This window comes from Schistocerca piceifrons, chromosome 4, assembly GCF_021461385.2.
Source record: "Schistocerca piceifrons isolate TAMUIC-IGC-003096 chromosome 4, iqSchPice1.1, whole genome shotgun sequence".
In the NCBI taxonomy this organism is placed as follows: domain Eukaryota; kingdom Metazoa; phylum Arthropoda; class Insecta; order Orthoptera; family Acrididae; genus Schistocerca; species Schistocerca piceifrons.
Window position 1 is genome coordinate 56,549,638 of NC_060141.1, and position 13,048 is coordinate 56,562,685.

General features: G+C 36.5%; 1 protein-coding gene across 1 annotated transcript in view; it reads right to left on the minus strand.

The window, feature by feature from the left end:
• Positions 1-368: 368 nt before the first annotated feature.
• LOC124794708 (ras-specific guanine nucleotide-releasing factor RalGPS2-like) overlaps positions 369-13,048 on the minus strand; it is a 186,148-nt gene continuing 173,468 nt past the window's right edge. Inside the window, 7 exon segments of the mRNA XM_047258283.1 lie at positions 369-2,260; positions 2,966-3,045; positions 3,048-3,087; positions 5,944-6,132; positions 7,179-7,397; positions 10,000-10,071; positions 12,550-12,735. Of these exon segments, the coding sequence (XP_047114239.1) occupies positions 2,134-2,260; positions 2,966-3,045; positions 3,048-3,087; positions 5,944-6,132; positions 7,179-7,397; positions 10,000-10,071; positions 12,550-12,735 (913 nt within the window). The 3' untranslated portion in view covers positions 369-2,133.

Genomic DNA, 13,048 nt, shown 5'->3' on the forward strand with positions numbered 1-13,048 from the left:
CACGAGGCAGAGAAAATCCCCAACCCCGCTGGGAATCAAACCCGGACCCCGTGCGCCGGAAGCGATAACACTATAGCAGGACCATGAGCTGCAGACAATTCATGAGAGACTGGTGGGGACGACGGACGGACGTGCGCGCGCGCCCCAACCCCCCCCTCCCCCCCCCCCCCCCCCCCCCCCCCCCTCCCCACTACACACACACACACACACACACACACACACACACACACACACACAGATGCTTGATTTGAGTGCCAGGTGAATAGTTGGCTCGCCTTATGTTTTTGTTTCCTGCTTATAGTTTGTAGTACCATTATAAAACACAAATTTTAATATTCTTAGAAAATTTTTAATATTCAAACGTCAAATTTACAGTACGAAATACGCTGCCTCAAACTTCTGGCAATAATGTAACTGCAGCTGTATAATAAGGGCAAAGCACTACAAATTACATCAAAACTGGATATACTACCAACAAGTAATATAAAATAATGACACTAAGTCTTTTGCGAGGATTCACAGCCATTGACAAAACTAAAGTACCATATCTACGACAAGTTTAAAATTGTAAATATACAGTATAAAAAGAACATAACATTAAAGAGCTGAATATACAGAGTAACTATTTGTTCAAATTTGTGTTTTAATAAAATAATTGTAAAATTTTAGGCATTTAACAGAGGCACCACAAATCTAGCTAAATCAATCACATCTGAAGGCACAAAAACAACTGACACATCTGGTACACTTATTTAAACTGCAGAAACTATCCTCAATGCTTAATAACACAATGTTTCAAGCTCTGAATAGTTTAACAAGAATATATGCTTTAAAACAAAACTTCATAACAAATCTCAGATTATTCTCTTCAAAAATCGAAACATTAAGAGTAATTATTACCTGAGATTGACAATAAGCATCATTTCATTTCAGATATGTCTCCATCAAACACCACACACAGAGATAGTCACTGAGTATAGGCCATTACTAAGTTATAAACTTGTTCCTGGCATTTCTAAGAAAAACTACAACTTTTCATAAAAAATCAGTCTCAGAGCTATAGTATATTAAATACAACATATAAAAAAAATTAATAAAAAAATTGATCCCAACAGTAATCAGACACTTGTCAAATTATTGTTTACAAGCAGTGAGTATTATGTACGAGGATAACATGTATCAGCTGTGCAGATGTCAAATATATTGGTTTCTATACACAGAATATTTATTTGCATCATCATTCACACACAAGGCTCAATAGCAAAGCACCCTTCAAACAATTGCATTTGCCACAGATTTATGAAATGTATTACTATTCACAGAAGGTTTACTAAACTAAGCACTTCTCTACAGGCCAGCAGAGATAACATATACAATTATTGGTAGTGTAGGTGCATTTATTGAAATCTCACACACACACACACACACAACACACACACACACACACACACAACACACACACACACACAAACCTAACAGATTCAAAATTTTCATAAAAAAGTACCACCAAAGAGATGACTCCTGGGCTCTTTTTCACATAACACCTTCTATATACATACAAGGCAAGTGAGAACTAGATTTTTTATCTTACTTCAATTTATGATTGCACAATATTTTTACACTTTTTTCATGAGATATGATTATGTTCTATCCTACTTTTGTAAAGACTGCATGGAGATTCCTGAATTTATCTGCCAACATTTTAACACTGGGCAATTTCTCTAACAGTACAGCACATCAAACCGCAATCTTCACTGTGCTCATTTAAGCCTGTTACACAAATCTCTGTCATGTCATAGGCCTCTACTATGGTTTTTTAAAACACAATTTTACCCAAACTTGACCATTTAAATACGATACTGCATGTCAGAGTTTCTACATCATCTTGTTACATAATGTAAAATTTGTGTACAAAAGAAAATGTACAATAATGTTCATATTAATTACTATTTTGTGTCACGCATTTTTGATTGAGTTGCCTCCATCTCAGTTCAGATGGTTCTGTGATGACAAGTACATTTCCATTAGGATTATCCATTAACATTCAAACCAGTCACTTCATAACATTTAAATTCACATGCACTGGTAACACAGCATCACACAGTAGTGGACAGCAAAATAATGTGTTTGTATCTATTCAAATGACATCAGGTTGGCAGGTAAGGGCTTTTCCTTGGTTCCTTGGGCTGCCTGATGTAGATGGCGAGACCACTGCTGGGCAGCAGAGCGGCTGCCAGCTTTGAACTTATATACATTCCCTGAAACACAACAATAAGAATACACTGAAGATCAGGATCATAGCGTTTTTTTGTGCAATATTAAATGAATTGTTACTTATTTGCAGTATATAAATGTCATTCCCAAAATGTCTCATTCCTCAACAGTCTCTACAACCTTTTAACTGTGTCCATTTTATGCCAAATAATGACAAACAAAAATATCAAAAGCAGGTGTACATATTGTGCTCTCGACAATATGATCTTATAAATAAAAAACTTTACCCAATGGAAAATGGTGGAAAGAGAATGTAAACAGGGAAAATGGAAGAATTAACATAAAATTGTAATTGGACAAGATTGGAAAAGAAAAAATACACAATTTCAAATTGCATGAAAGGAAAATATCATTAAAAATTTGTGAAATTCACATTGGAACAGATGGGCTGGGCTGTAGATATTTACAGAATGCACAACTCCACACACCACCCAACATAAGTACACAAAGATAAACAACAGATCCCCATCTTTCTTCTCCCCTGAAGAAAGAACTTTAGTTGAAAATGTAGGAATACTGTTAGTTTCATGAACTGAAGTTGCACCTACTGAGGGTATGTAATGGCCACTCACCTGTTTGTGTATTTAACATTTTTATATACTATTTGTCAACACAAACAAGGATTATAAAAAGTGAGAAACATAATTTTTACTTTTAAGTAATTCTTAAATATTCACATGCAACTCACCTTTTTTCATGGTCTGTGAGCTGAAAAACATCTTGTTGGAATGGATTGTCACCCAGCACAACTGACCACGCCATCAACAGATACCAATTTTACAAGGTTCTCCTTTGAAGTCTGATCTCTCACTTCTGTAAAAAAAAAAAATGGGAATTTACAAATGAATTATGAAGCTAGTATGAAAGTTAAAGATCTTATGCATTTGTGAGCACAAACAAAACAGGATACACAGGAGAATTACACGAACTTGCTGCTGACATCTTAATTAACAGGATTTGCTACCATGTTACAAGAGTTTTTTAAATAAATGTAAAGTTATCTATGCCACACATATCATTAAAATTGAGTGCAGATTTCGGTTTGATTTAGCTCTGAACTGCAATTCATTTATTGGTACATTGTATTAACAGAGCATAAATTACGTTGCATTTCTTAATACTTCACACCAGCTACTAGTGAGAGGTGAGGATTTGCAACCCATCAAAAGAAAGCTAAGATACTGTTTCTTTTATCCATTACGGATATTGTAGAACACCGTGATTGTACATTAACTGAATATAAATACAGATAACTGCACCAACCTATTATGAAATATTTGTTTATTTCCATTAATTAGTTTTTGAGTTGTTTGAGTCTTATCTTTAGATAAGGCAATGCAGAAGTTACATAAAAAACGAACGTCTTTATAATAGTAACTAAATTTTCTCGAAGTGCTTGGCAGAACATGATAATTTTAAACAAGAAACACTTCCTAATCTCCTGAAAATTATATCTGGTCTCTAACACCAGCTTTTCCCTTCTTACCTCAATGTCCTAGAAAGCTGAAAGGCAGTTCATGACCAAAGAAATATAATTTTGCAAAACATTAGAAGTGTTTCCTACTTGATATTCAAATGTTCTTACTTACAACCCACACTTCCAATACTGCTGCAGTAAGTAAATAAATTCATTTTTTGACAACTTCCCATATAACCTTCTGTTACAGAGGAGAAACCTCTAGCACCTAGCATCATGCTACAAACATGAAAAGGTAACTTCTACAGTGTAGGAAAAGACAGATTGCTATTTACCATAAATAAGACACATTAAATTGCAGATCGGCAACAATTAAATGACACCTACACAAAGCTCTCAGCCAGCTTACTTGTGTGTATGAATGGTGTGTGTTTCCCTTTTGTTGATAAAGGCTGTTGCTGGATGCTTTGTGTGTGTTAATTGTGGCTGTCTGCAACTTAACATGTCTTCTTTACAGTAAGTAGCAATCTATCTTTTCCTACATTGTTGGCATTCCTACCTGGAGTTTCCATTGGCTGAAAATGTAACTTTTGAATGTCTCTTATGAAGGGTAGTCTGAAAAGGCTCAAAAACTAATTCATGGAAATTAGGAAATATTTCGTCACTGGCCAGTCTGCATATTTATATAGACTGACTGTATTCAGACTGTGATATAGTTATCATTTCCAGACTAGGTCAAGCTATCTTCAGTTTGTCCTGGTTATCTATGAATGGGCAGTTAAGAATCTCTGAACAAAGCAGATACAATGTTTTTAAGTATTTATTAAATGTGACTTTACATATTCTGCCTTTTTTTTTTTTGGGGGGGGGGGGGGGGGGGAGGGGGGGTAAAACAAATAAATTACTGCTCCTTTTGTGTTCTCTTTTGGTGTCAACCCTTCACGTCCTTTCACTTTCTTTCATATGCTGTATATTTTGTGTGTAATAGTGACATGCTTGTTCAACAAGTACTAAAGTAATAAGACCCCAGTTTTTGATATTGACACATAATTATTAGTTTTCTGTATTTCCAGAATAACAGTGAAGTGATTAATAAAACTAATATTTTTGAATCTATTTTAATGTTCTTATTTTGCGTATTCTGACATGCAGCATATTAGTTAAATTTACTGACAAAAATTATCAATTTTTGAAAATATAATGTAAATAATGACCTGGGGTATTTACAAATGTCTGCTTGTGTCTGCATATGTGCGGATGGATGTGTGTGTGTGTGTGTGTGTGTGTGTGTGGGGGGGGGGGGGGGGGGCCGCGAGTGTATACCTGTCCATTTTTTCTCCCTAAGGTAAGTCTTTCCGCTCCCGGGATTGGAATGACTCCTTACCCTCTCCTTAAAACCCACATCCTTTCGTCTTTCCCTCTCCTTCCCTCTTTCCTGATGAAGCAACCATTGGTTGCGAAAGCTTGAATTTTGTGTGTGTGTGTGTGTGTGTGTGTGTGTGTGTGTGTGTGTGTGTTTGTCTATCAACATGCCAACACTTTCGTTTGGTAAGTTACATCATCTTTGTTTTTAGATATATTTTTCCCACGTGGAATGTTTCCCTCTATTATATTCATATCAAATAATGTAATTGGATAGATAATCTACTTGCCAAGTGGCAGCAGGAGAACACACATATAAAGTTATTTAAATCCGCAAGCTTGTGGAGCCAGTGGCTCCTCCTCCTGACAAAGGTTGAAGGTAGATGAAGAGTTGTATAGGAAAAGGACTGGAGTGGTTTAGAAAATGGGGAGTTCAGAAAAGTCGCTCAGAACCCCTGACCTGGAGTTCTGGACAACTTTTCCAAACTATCCCGATTTCATAAGTTTCACCAGTCCTTTTCCTTCACCCATTTTCCTTTCCCTTCTGGCCTTCTGGAAGAAGGAGACACTGGCTCCAAAAGTTTGCTCTCCTGCTAACACTTTGTGAGTAGATTTTTTATTTGTCCAATTACATCATAATTATATTTACTTTTATTCAGTTTGCTTTTCTTTATGTAGGCTCCTTAAACTGAACGAATGGAATATTAATATAAGGCAAGAATACCATTAGCCACACATTCTCCCCCAAGTGACTGAATCCCTCAAATGCATCAATGGTGCCAACTATCTAACAACTTGTACAATCCCAGACCAACATTGAAGCACCATTACTTAAAGGAATTCTAGTACCAAGGGTGATTTAGTTTAATACAATAATAGCACATTCTTACCCTTTAAATGATTTAGGCGGGTAATACACGAGGGAGTTAGACCACAACTGAACCCAGTAACGCTGCCACGATGAGACAGCTGGCTTCCGACCATCCTTTAACACAGTTTTTCGCCTGAGGCAACCTTGTATTGTATAATGAGATCCAGCTTCCTGGCAGAACTCATCAGAATCTGTTGACACTATAGACCTGAAATTGAAGAACTTTCATGAACTTTTCAAGAAAGTTAACTGCTAAGCAACACTAAATGTTCAAACAAATGAAGAAATTGTTTGTTATCAAATAATGAATATCATTGCTACATTATCAGTATCAGTGTATAATTTTGTCCACGACAGTCCATGTAACTTAATATTCAAAATCATCTTCATAGATATTAAACATTAATTACAGTAAAATCTGTTTTAATTGCTTAATCTGTTTCATGGATCATTAACTTTCAAAACTTGTAAATTGTGTTTCTATCAATACAGAAATCTTCAGTATAAAATATCTACTCAGTTTCACCCACTTGAAAGAGACTTTCTCTGCATTTGGCACAATATGATAAAGTACTTGCTTTGAATAAACCAATGATTCATTATGACATTATTAGCATGGCACTGTACTTGTACTACTAAAACAAGCTCTAAATATCTATCACAAGGAAAAATAAAAAGTGAGTACTAACTATATTCTATATCAATGAGGTTGTCTACCAGGTGCAAAGAAATGAACAGATAGTGTATGAGGTGTGTCAGACTTCTTGCAACTCTCCGGCTTTGATTTCTGGGAAGTAGACAGTACTACACTACCATGATCTCAATAATGTTTAACAAAGTCTTGGATGCATACCATTATTGTTTCATTAGTAAGTCACTTAATTCCACTGTCAGGAACTGGGCATTTTAGCTCCACTCTCAATTTTTAGTTTTTAAGAAATAAGTAATTTCATGAAGACTTACTTTACTGAGAAGTTTTGTTTTTGATTATGACAGTAAACAGTGCTTTCCTGTGAAAGTCCCAGTAACCAACGAATTTTTTTAATGCCTTAACATTTGCATAAGTAACTCTGTTTTTGTTTTTCATTTTTTGCACTCACGGAATTTAACTGTGGAAATTATGTTTGCTAAAACTCAGTTTTAACAAATACCACATTATCTTCTAAACTTACAATCCACTCCAGACTCAGGTGTGGCACAGAAACTGATTTTACTTTTAAGATGTCAATATTTATTAATTCTGGTGTCACTCACCCACATCTATGCAGTAATGTTTGACCTTCTTCATCTTCCAAGTCTACCTCCTTGTGGCAGCCATTGCCTTTAGGTGACTGTTGCTGCTGTTGCTGTTGCTGCTGCTGCTGTTGTTGAAGCTGTTCCTCAATGACAGAATCGTCAAGGAGATTTCTTGATTTCAGTGCTATGTCCTCATCTTCACTGAATGGTATCCCATGTGACTGTTTGTTGAAGATGCTGAAACAACCAAACAATAGTGTTATAGCACTTCTTAGATTCTGTTTTAAATGACTACTTATGTCAGGAAAAACCTTCCATTGTATGTAATTACATGTTTCGACAAACATTATTCCAACTCTTCCTGCAGTTCCAACAAGTATATCACTAACCGTTATCCCTGCATACAGTGTCTTTCATTAATGATACAAAATCATTATGGCTGTACTAGGTGTCCATTACAGAATGATGTAGTCCCCTACTCAGTTTGTAGATATTTCTTAGGCAAATTATTGTGTTGTGTTCTATTTCGCCTTTACTCAGAAGGAACAATAAAAACTGATGCAGTCACTTTATGTAACTTTCAAAGTTAAAATATTACTAAATCATTAATGGTGCATTTTCGGGTGTTCTGCTGAGTTGTTGTTTTCACTTCACCCACAGTATTTTGTGGACCGACACAGGCATTTTTTTCAGGTGTTGCAAGTTTTGCTGTTAGGTGTACTCACTGCCTGGGCTCCAACTTTACAGTGAACTATTGTTTGTCTCTTGCCACTATTTAGAGCCAATTTCTATTTGCAATGGCCGATACATCCTTTAATGCTCTCTTATTTCAATTTTATGCACAATACATGATTAGTATGTGGCCAACATATTTGTGTTGTGGTCACATGCAACAGAAAAGCTTTAAGGGTTCCAGGAACATCCAGACTTCATCCACTGTAATACAAAAACACAAATTCTCTCAGTGTTTTCCAGCTCTGGTGGATGCAACAACAGATGGTGAGATTTTAATAAATTGAATTCTGAGCCCCCAAGTTTTATTTAAATTTGTAACTTTTGTCCCCGTTTACTAGGTTTTCTGACATCATCATTTTCGTTGTCTTCTGAATTACATTGTCCCAGAAACAGCATTTGTGCCACAATACTAGTCTCATCATATTTCATATCATGATCATATTTCAGGCAGTGCTCCGTACCAGCCGACTTGTTTCATTGTTTTAGTCGAGTGTGTCGCCGATGTTTCTTGTATCTTCCTTCCACTGGTCTGACAATCTGCCCCCATATAAAACAGGACACATTCACATGGAATGTGATATGCACACGGTCTCTATTGACCAAGAGCATCTTTATTATTATCAAGAATGCTTTTTGTGTTAGTTGAATGGAGTAGAATACACTGGATGCCATGCTTCTGTAGAAGTCTACCAATTTTTCTGGATATTCGGCCAGCATAAGGTATATAAGTGAGTTTTAGCTTCTCTTCCTCAGTACAAGCCTCAAACTTTTTCTTACGCATTATTAATTTTTACTGTATCACACAATCAATCTGATGATCTTACTACCCATTCTTCAGAACATTTACACATAATTTTTGTAATTCTTTGGCAATGCGTGCTCTGGCTAAAAGTGTTCAAACTCTATGGCCTATAGTCTCTGGCACCAAATTTTTTTGTGACAGGTGGTGATGGCTCGAGAAGTGGACACAGAGGTCAGTTATGCCGAAGTTTTCCACATACAGCTTGACCCAGGGATCCATTGAGTCTTAACAAACATCTCAAGAAAGGTATTTTTTTTTCCAAGATCCATCATGAATTTTACATTACATGCACAGAGTTTAAATGCTCCTGGAACCATTTAAGCTTTTCCACTCCATGTGACCCCGACACAAATGTGCTGTCCATATTGATCGTATATTGTGCATAAAACTGAAACAACAGCTTAACAGGACACACAGAAGCACACCATTAATATATCATGCCCAGAAAGATTAACGAACATCCATCATAAATGTGCAGATTAGGAATACATTAAAGAATTATTCTAAACAATTCATGACTGCTACAACTTCCCATGCACACAAGCATGCACCATGCAGAAAACAAACACCAACAATGATGAAAACAACAAAAGCAGACTCATAAAAATGGCAACAAAAATGAATTCAAATGGCTGTGGACATAGAAGCCACCATATTTGATTAAATGAGAAACTGTCAATGGGTGGATTATGAGGAATGAAAACAACTAACAACATCTACAATTGTTATGGTAATAGCAATGTGTGAGAGGTGCTTAGTTATAAAATAGCTATCATTCAAAATATTTCCATGACTGTATGGGAATGAAACAGTAATTATTTGTCATGATTAAAAACAATATATTATTTTATTTTCACTAAGCCAGAAGGACAATGACAATGGTCACATTTTAAGACAATATGAAAATACCCTGCTACTGGCTGTATACAGATTCCTCTGACCGTTATCTTTTGACAGCAGAGGCAGGGATCGAGAGTTGACTTAAAAGGGAAAAAAAATCCTTTTGTTTCCAGTTTCCTGAAAGAGTGATAAAGAGAGAATACACACAATATAGCACATAATGAGTCACTAGGTATGGCCTGGTACAGAATGAGTCACTAGGAATGGCCACAGAATGTAAAAAGCATGAAAAAATTACCTACTCATATTTACTGAGCTGTATCGTAAGCAATCTATGATGCAATGACATTTCTGTTACACAGTATCATGCATAAGCAAACAAATGTACGAGGCATAAATGTGGGCAAAGAGATGTGCAGTATGAAATGTGACACAGACAAGATGGGCCGAGCAAAAACTCACCCACTAGGAACCCAGCCTGTCAGCTGATGTTGCTGTTTGTGGAAGTTACGAGGAAGGCTTGTGCTACGGAATCTGGTGAACAGATGACACACCTTCACTCAAGAGGAACTGCATTTAAGTATAGCACAATTGTTACTAAGGAAAGTTATTCAAATGACAACTAGACACAAGATTCTTAATTTTCAAACACCTCTCTCTTAGAACTAAAAGAAAGTCTTGTCCTATGAAGCATATGAGTGAATAAATCAGACTGTAAAGCCACCTCTAGAAATGTGTAAATAAAAAGGAGAGAATGCATATCATGCATCACACATATGCAAGTCACACTGTAAAGATGAGTTTAAGGAGATTCAAAAAATGTTTATGAAAATAAATACAAGCCAAAAATTAAGTTGATTAAGCACATGACAAACATTTAGATTGGGTACACAAAATTTAGGGCCTAACTGTTCCCTTTTTTCAGTCATTTGACTGTGTGATATATTGAAATTATATTTCTAACTTGCTATTAGAGAGGGAATAAGAACACATTGCTAATACTAAGTTCAAATTAACATCTCAGTACTAGTCATTAAGTTAATAAATAAGAGTGAATAAATACCAATTAGCTCTATTTTTCCACTTTTCCCCTACGAAGGAAATAACAAAAAACCTGACGTGTCACATTAATAACTGTTTTTTGTCATGGTAGACTACATGTAGCCATGCTTATTTCGATTATTATTTGGAATGTGTCTATCTTTCTATCTTTCCATGTCAAGTTACTGGATATCCAACTGATATGTACCACCTTGTCACATTAATGTGACCAGCTGTGACCTGTGGCCCGTGGTGCACCACAGTTTCCTTGACACCTGTTTTGGATAGTGCCATTTTGCCATGCACAATATACTTTAACCACGGCAGTAGGTGAACACTTTACAAACTTAGCCATTTCGGAAATCCTTCCCACTTTTGGCCTTAAAGCTAGTGAATATGCCCTTTTGAATCACTCCATTTCTGCATTACGACAATGACTGCACCATTGTTCATGTCCTCTCATACAATCTCCACTGATAGTGCTGCCACCTACCCTCTGAACATGGTTACCACACATTGATGTCGAATGTATGTGGTGGTCCCATTAATGGGACTGGACTGTGTGCTTCAGTGTTAGCTAATACATGAATATATTGCCAATATTCAGTACTGTTCACCTTGGTTTGTTTTACTTCAACATAATTTTGTTATGATCCCACTTCTTCTTCTTCTTCTTCTTCTTCTTCTTCTAAGTGTTTTTACTCTCATTTATATTGATGGTATCATCTGTAAACCTGGCCATTGGAACTGTGATAGAAACATACACAGCACTATTTTTCAGTGATTTTTTTCTTCACACACACACACACACACACACACACACACACACACACACACACGGAGAGAGGGGGGAAAGGGGAGAGAGGGGGGAAAGGGGAGAGAGGGGGGAAAGGGGAGAGAGGGGGGAAAGGGGAGAGAGGGGGGAAAGGGGAGAGAGGGGGGAAGGGGGGAGAGGGGGGAAGGTAGGTGTGTGTGTGTGTGTGTGTGTGTGTGTGTGTGTGTGTGTATGTGTCTGTGTCTGTGTGTGTTTTAAGAGACGAATTAGTTGATTTATAGAAGTAACACAAATGTCCTTTAAAGTAATACTACGAAACACAATTAGAAAAAACTAAAATAAACAAAATTGTACAGATATTACTTTGTATTTTTAATCTCACTGTGTGTAAACATGCATGCATTTATAATATAGATGCTAGGGGGGCATTACTGGTTAAGGAGACAATGTGGATACGGATGAATAACAGAGTACAGAGAAAGCTGGAATATTTACTTTGCAGCAGGTTATTCAGATACTGTTCTCCTGCATTTCTCTGTGGATTTCAATGCTCTTATCAGCAATGCCATTCATGCATACCTCATAGGTCACTTAACAACTTCAACATGCTGTAACCATTCTTGCACTCCCTTCCAAACTGTCCAGATGCTATTTTCTGTAACTTGAACTAGCTTGATGAAAATGTTTAACTGTCAATGTGGACATAAATTGATATATATGAAGCTATACACCATAGATCGTACACAGAAGTACAAGCCAGAGATGTTTAATTGGAACAAAAGAACCTTTGTGACTCTACAAAAGATCACCAGATCAGTGTCAAAGAGAAGTGCCATCATTAGTCATGATATAGCTGAAGTAGGGGGTTATCTATTGCTAACAGAAGAAACACTACTGGTCTCTTTCCCTGCCAAATATCAATGACTGTGTAATGTGTATTAGCAACCTAATCCCAGTAATACCCTAATACTTGTGTACATGGATACAGAAAGGCTCCCATAAAGCAAATCCAACTGTCCGACAGCCTACATTTTTGCCTTCCCTAACAACTTTCCCCACTTTCAATCAATGAACTAACAGTACCTACTCAATTTCTTTTCTGGAAATAAATTAAGCAACACATTCATTGCATACGTGAATGTGATGTTCACAATTTTTAAATCAATGTTTCATGCAAAAGTAGTACTCTTACTCACTTGGTGCCAAGACTTCGACATTTGCGATGAGTGGGCACAAATTTTGATCCAGCTGCAAGCCTCAAGGAGCCTGATGACAATCCTTTAGCAGGTGAGAGGCTAAGTGAAGCCACTGCATCAGAAACTGATTCTTTGGAGCTGGATGAACTTGGAGCAGGAGATGGAGGCTCTAATTTTAGGGACAACCTGCAATTAACAGTTCACCAAAAGTGTCAACACAACCGACAAAAATTATATTCAAGACAGATTCTATGCTCTCTTTAGAACATAACATAAAAGAAATGCTTGCAGCAGTTTGATTTCTAAAGTTTGCTAAGAGCAGACTGTGTTGGATGGTATTAGGCATTACGTAACAATTTATCAGGATTAACACTTTTTAATTTATCCTTTCACATGAGGACATTTACATAACTTGCTGCTCAAATGGAAATTATCAGGAGATATAATGGCCACACTAATGAATTCTGAATGCGTCAAGTGAAAGTTTAACTAAAAAGAA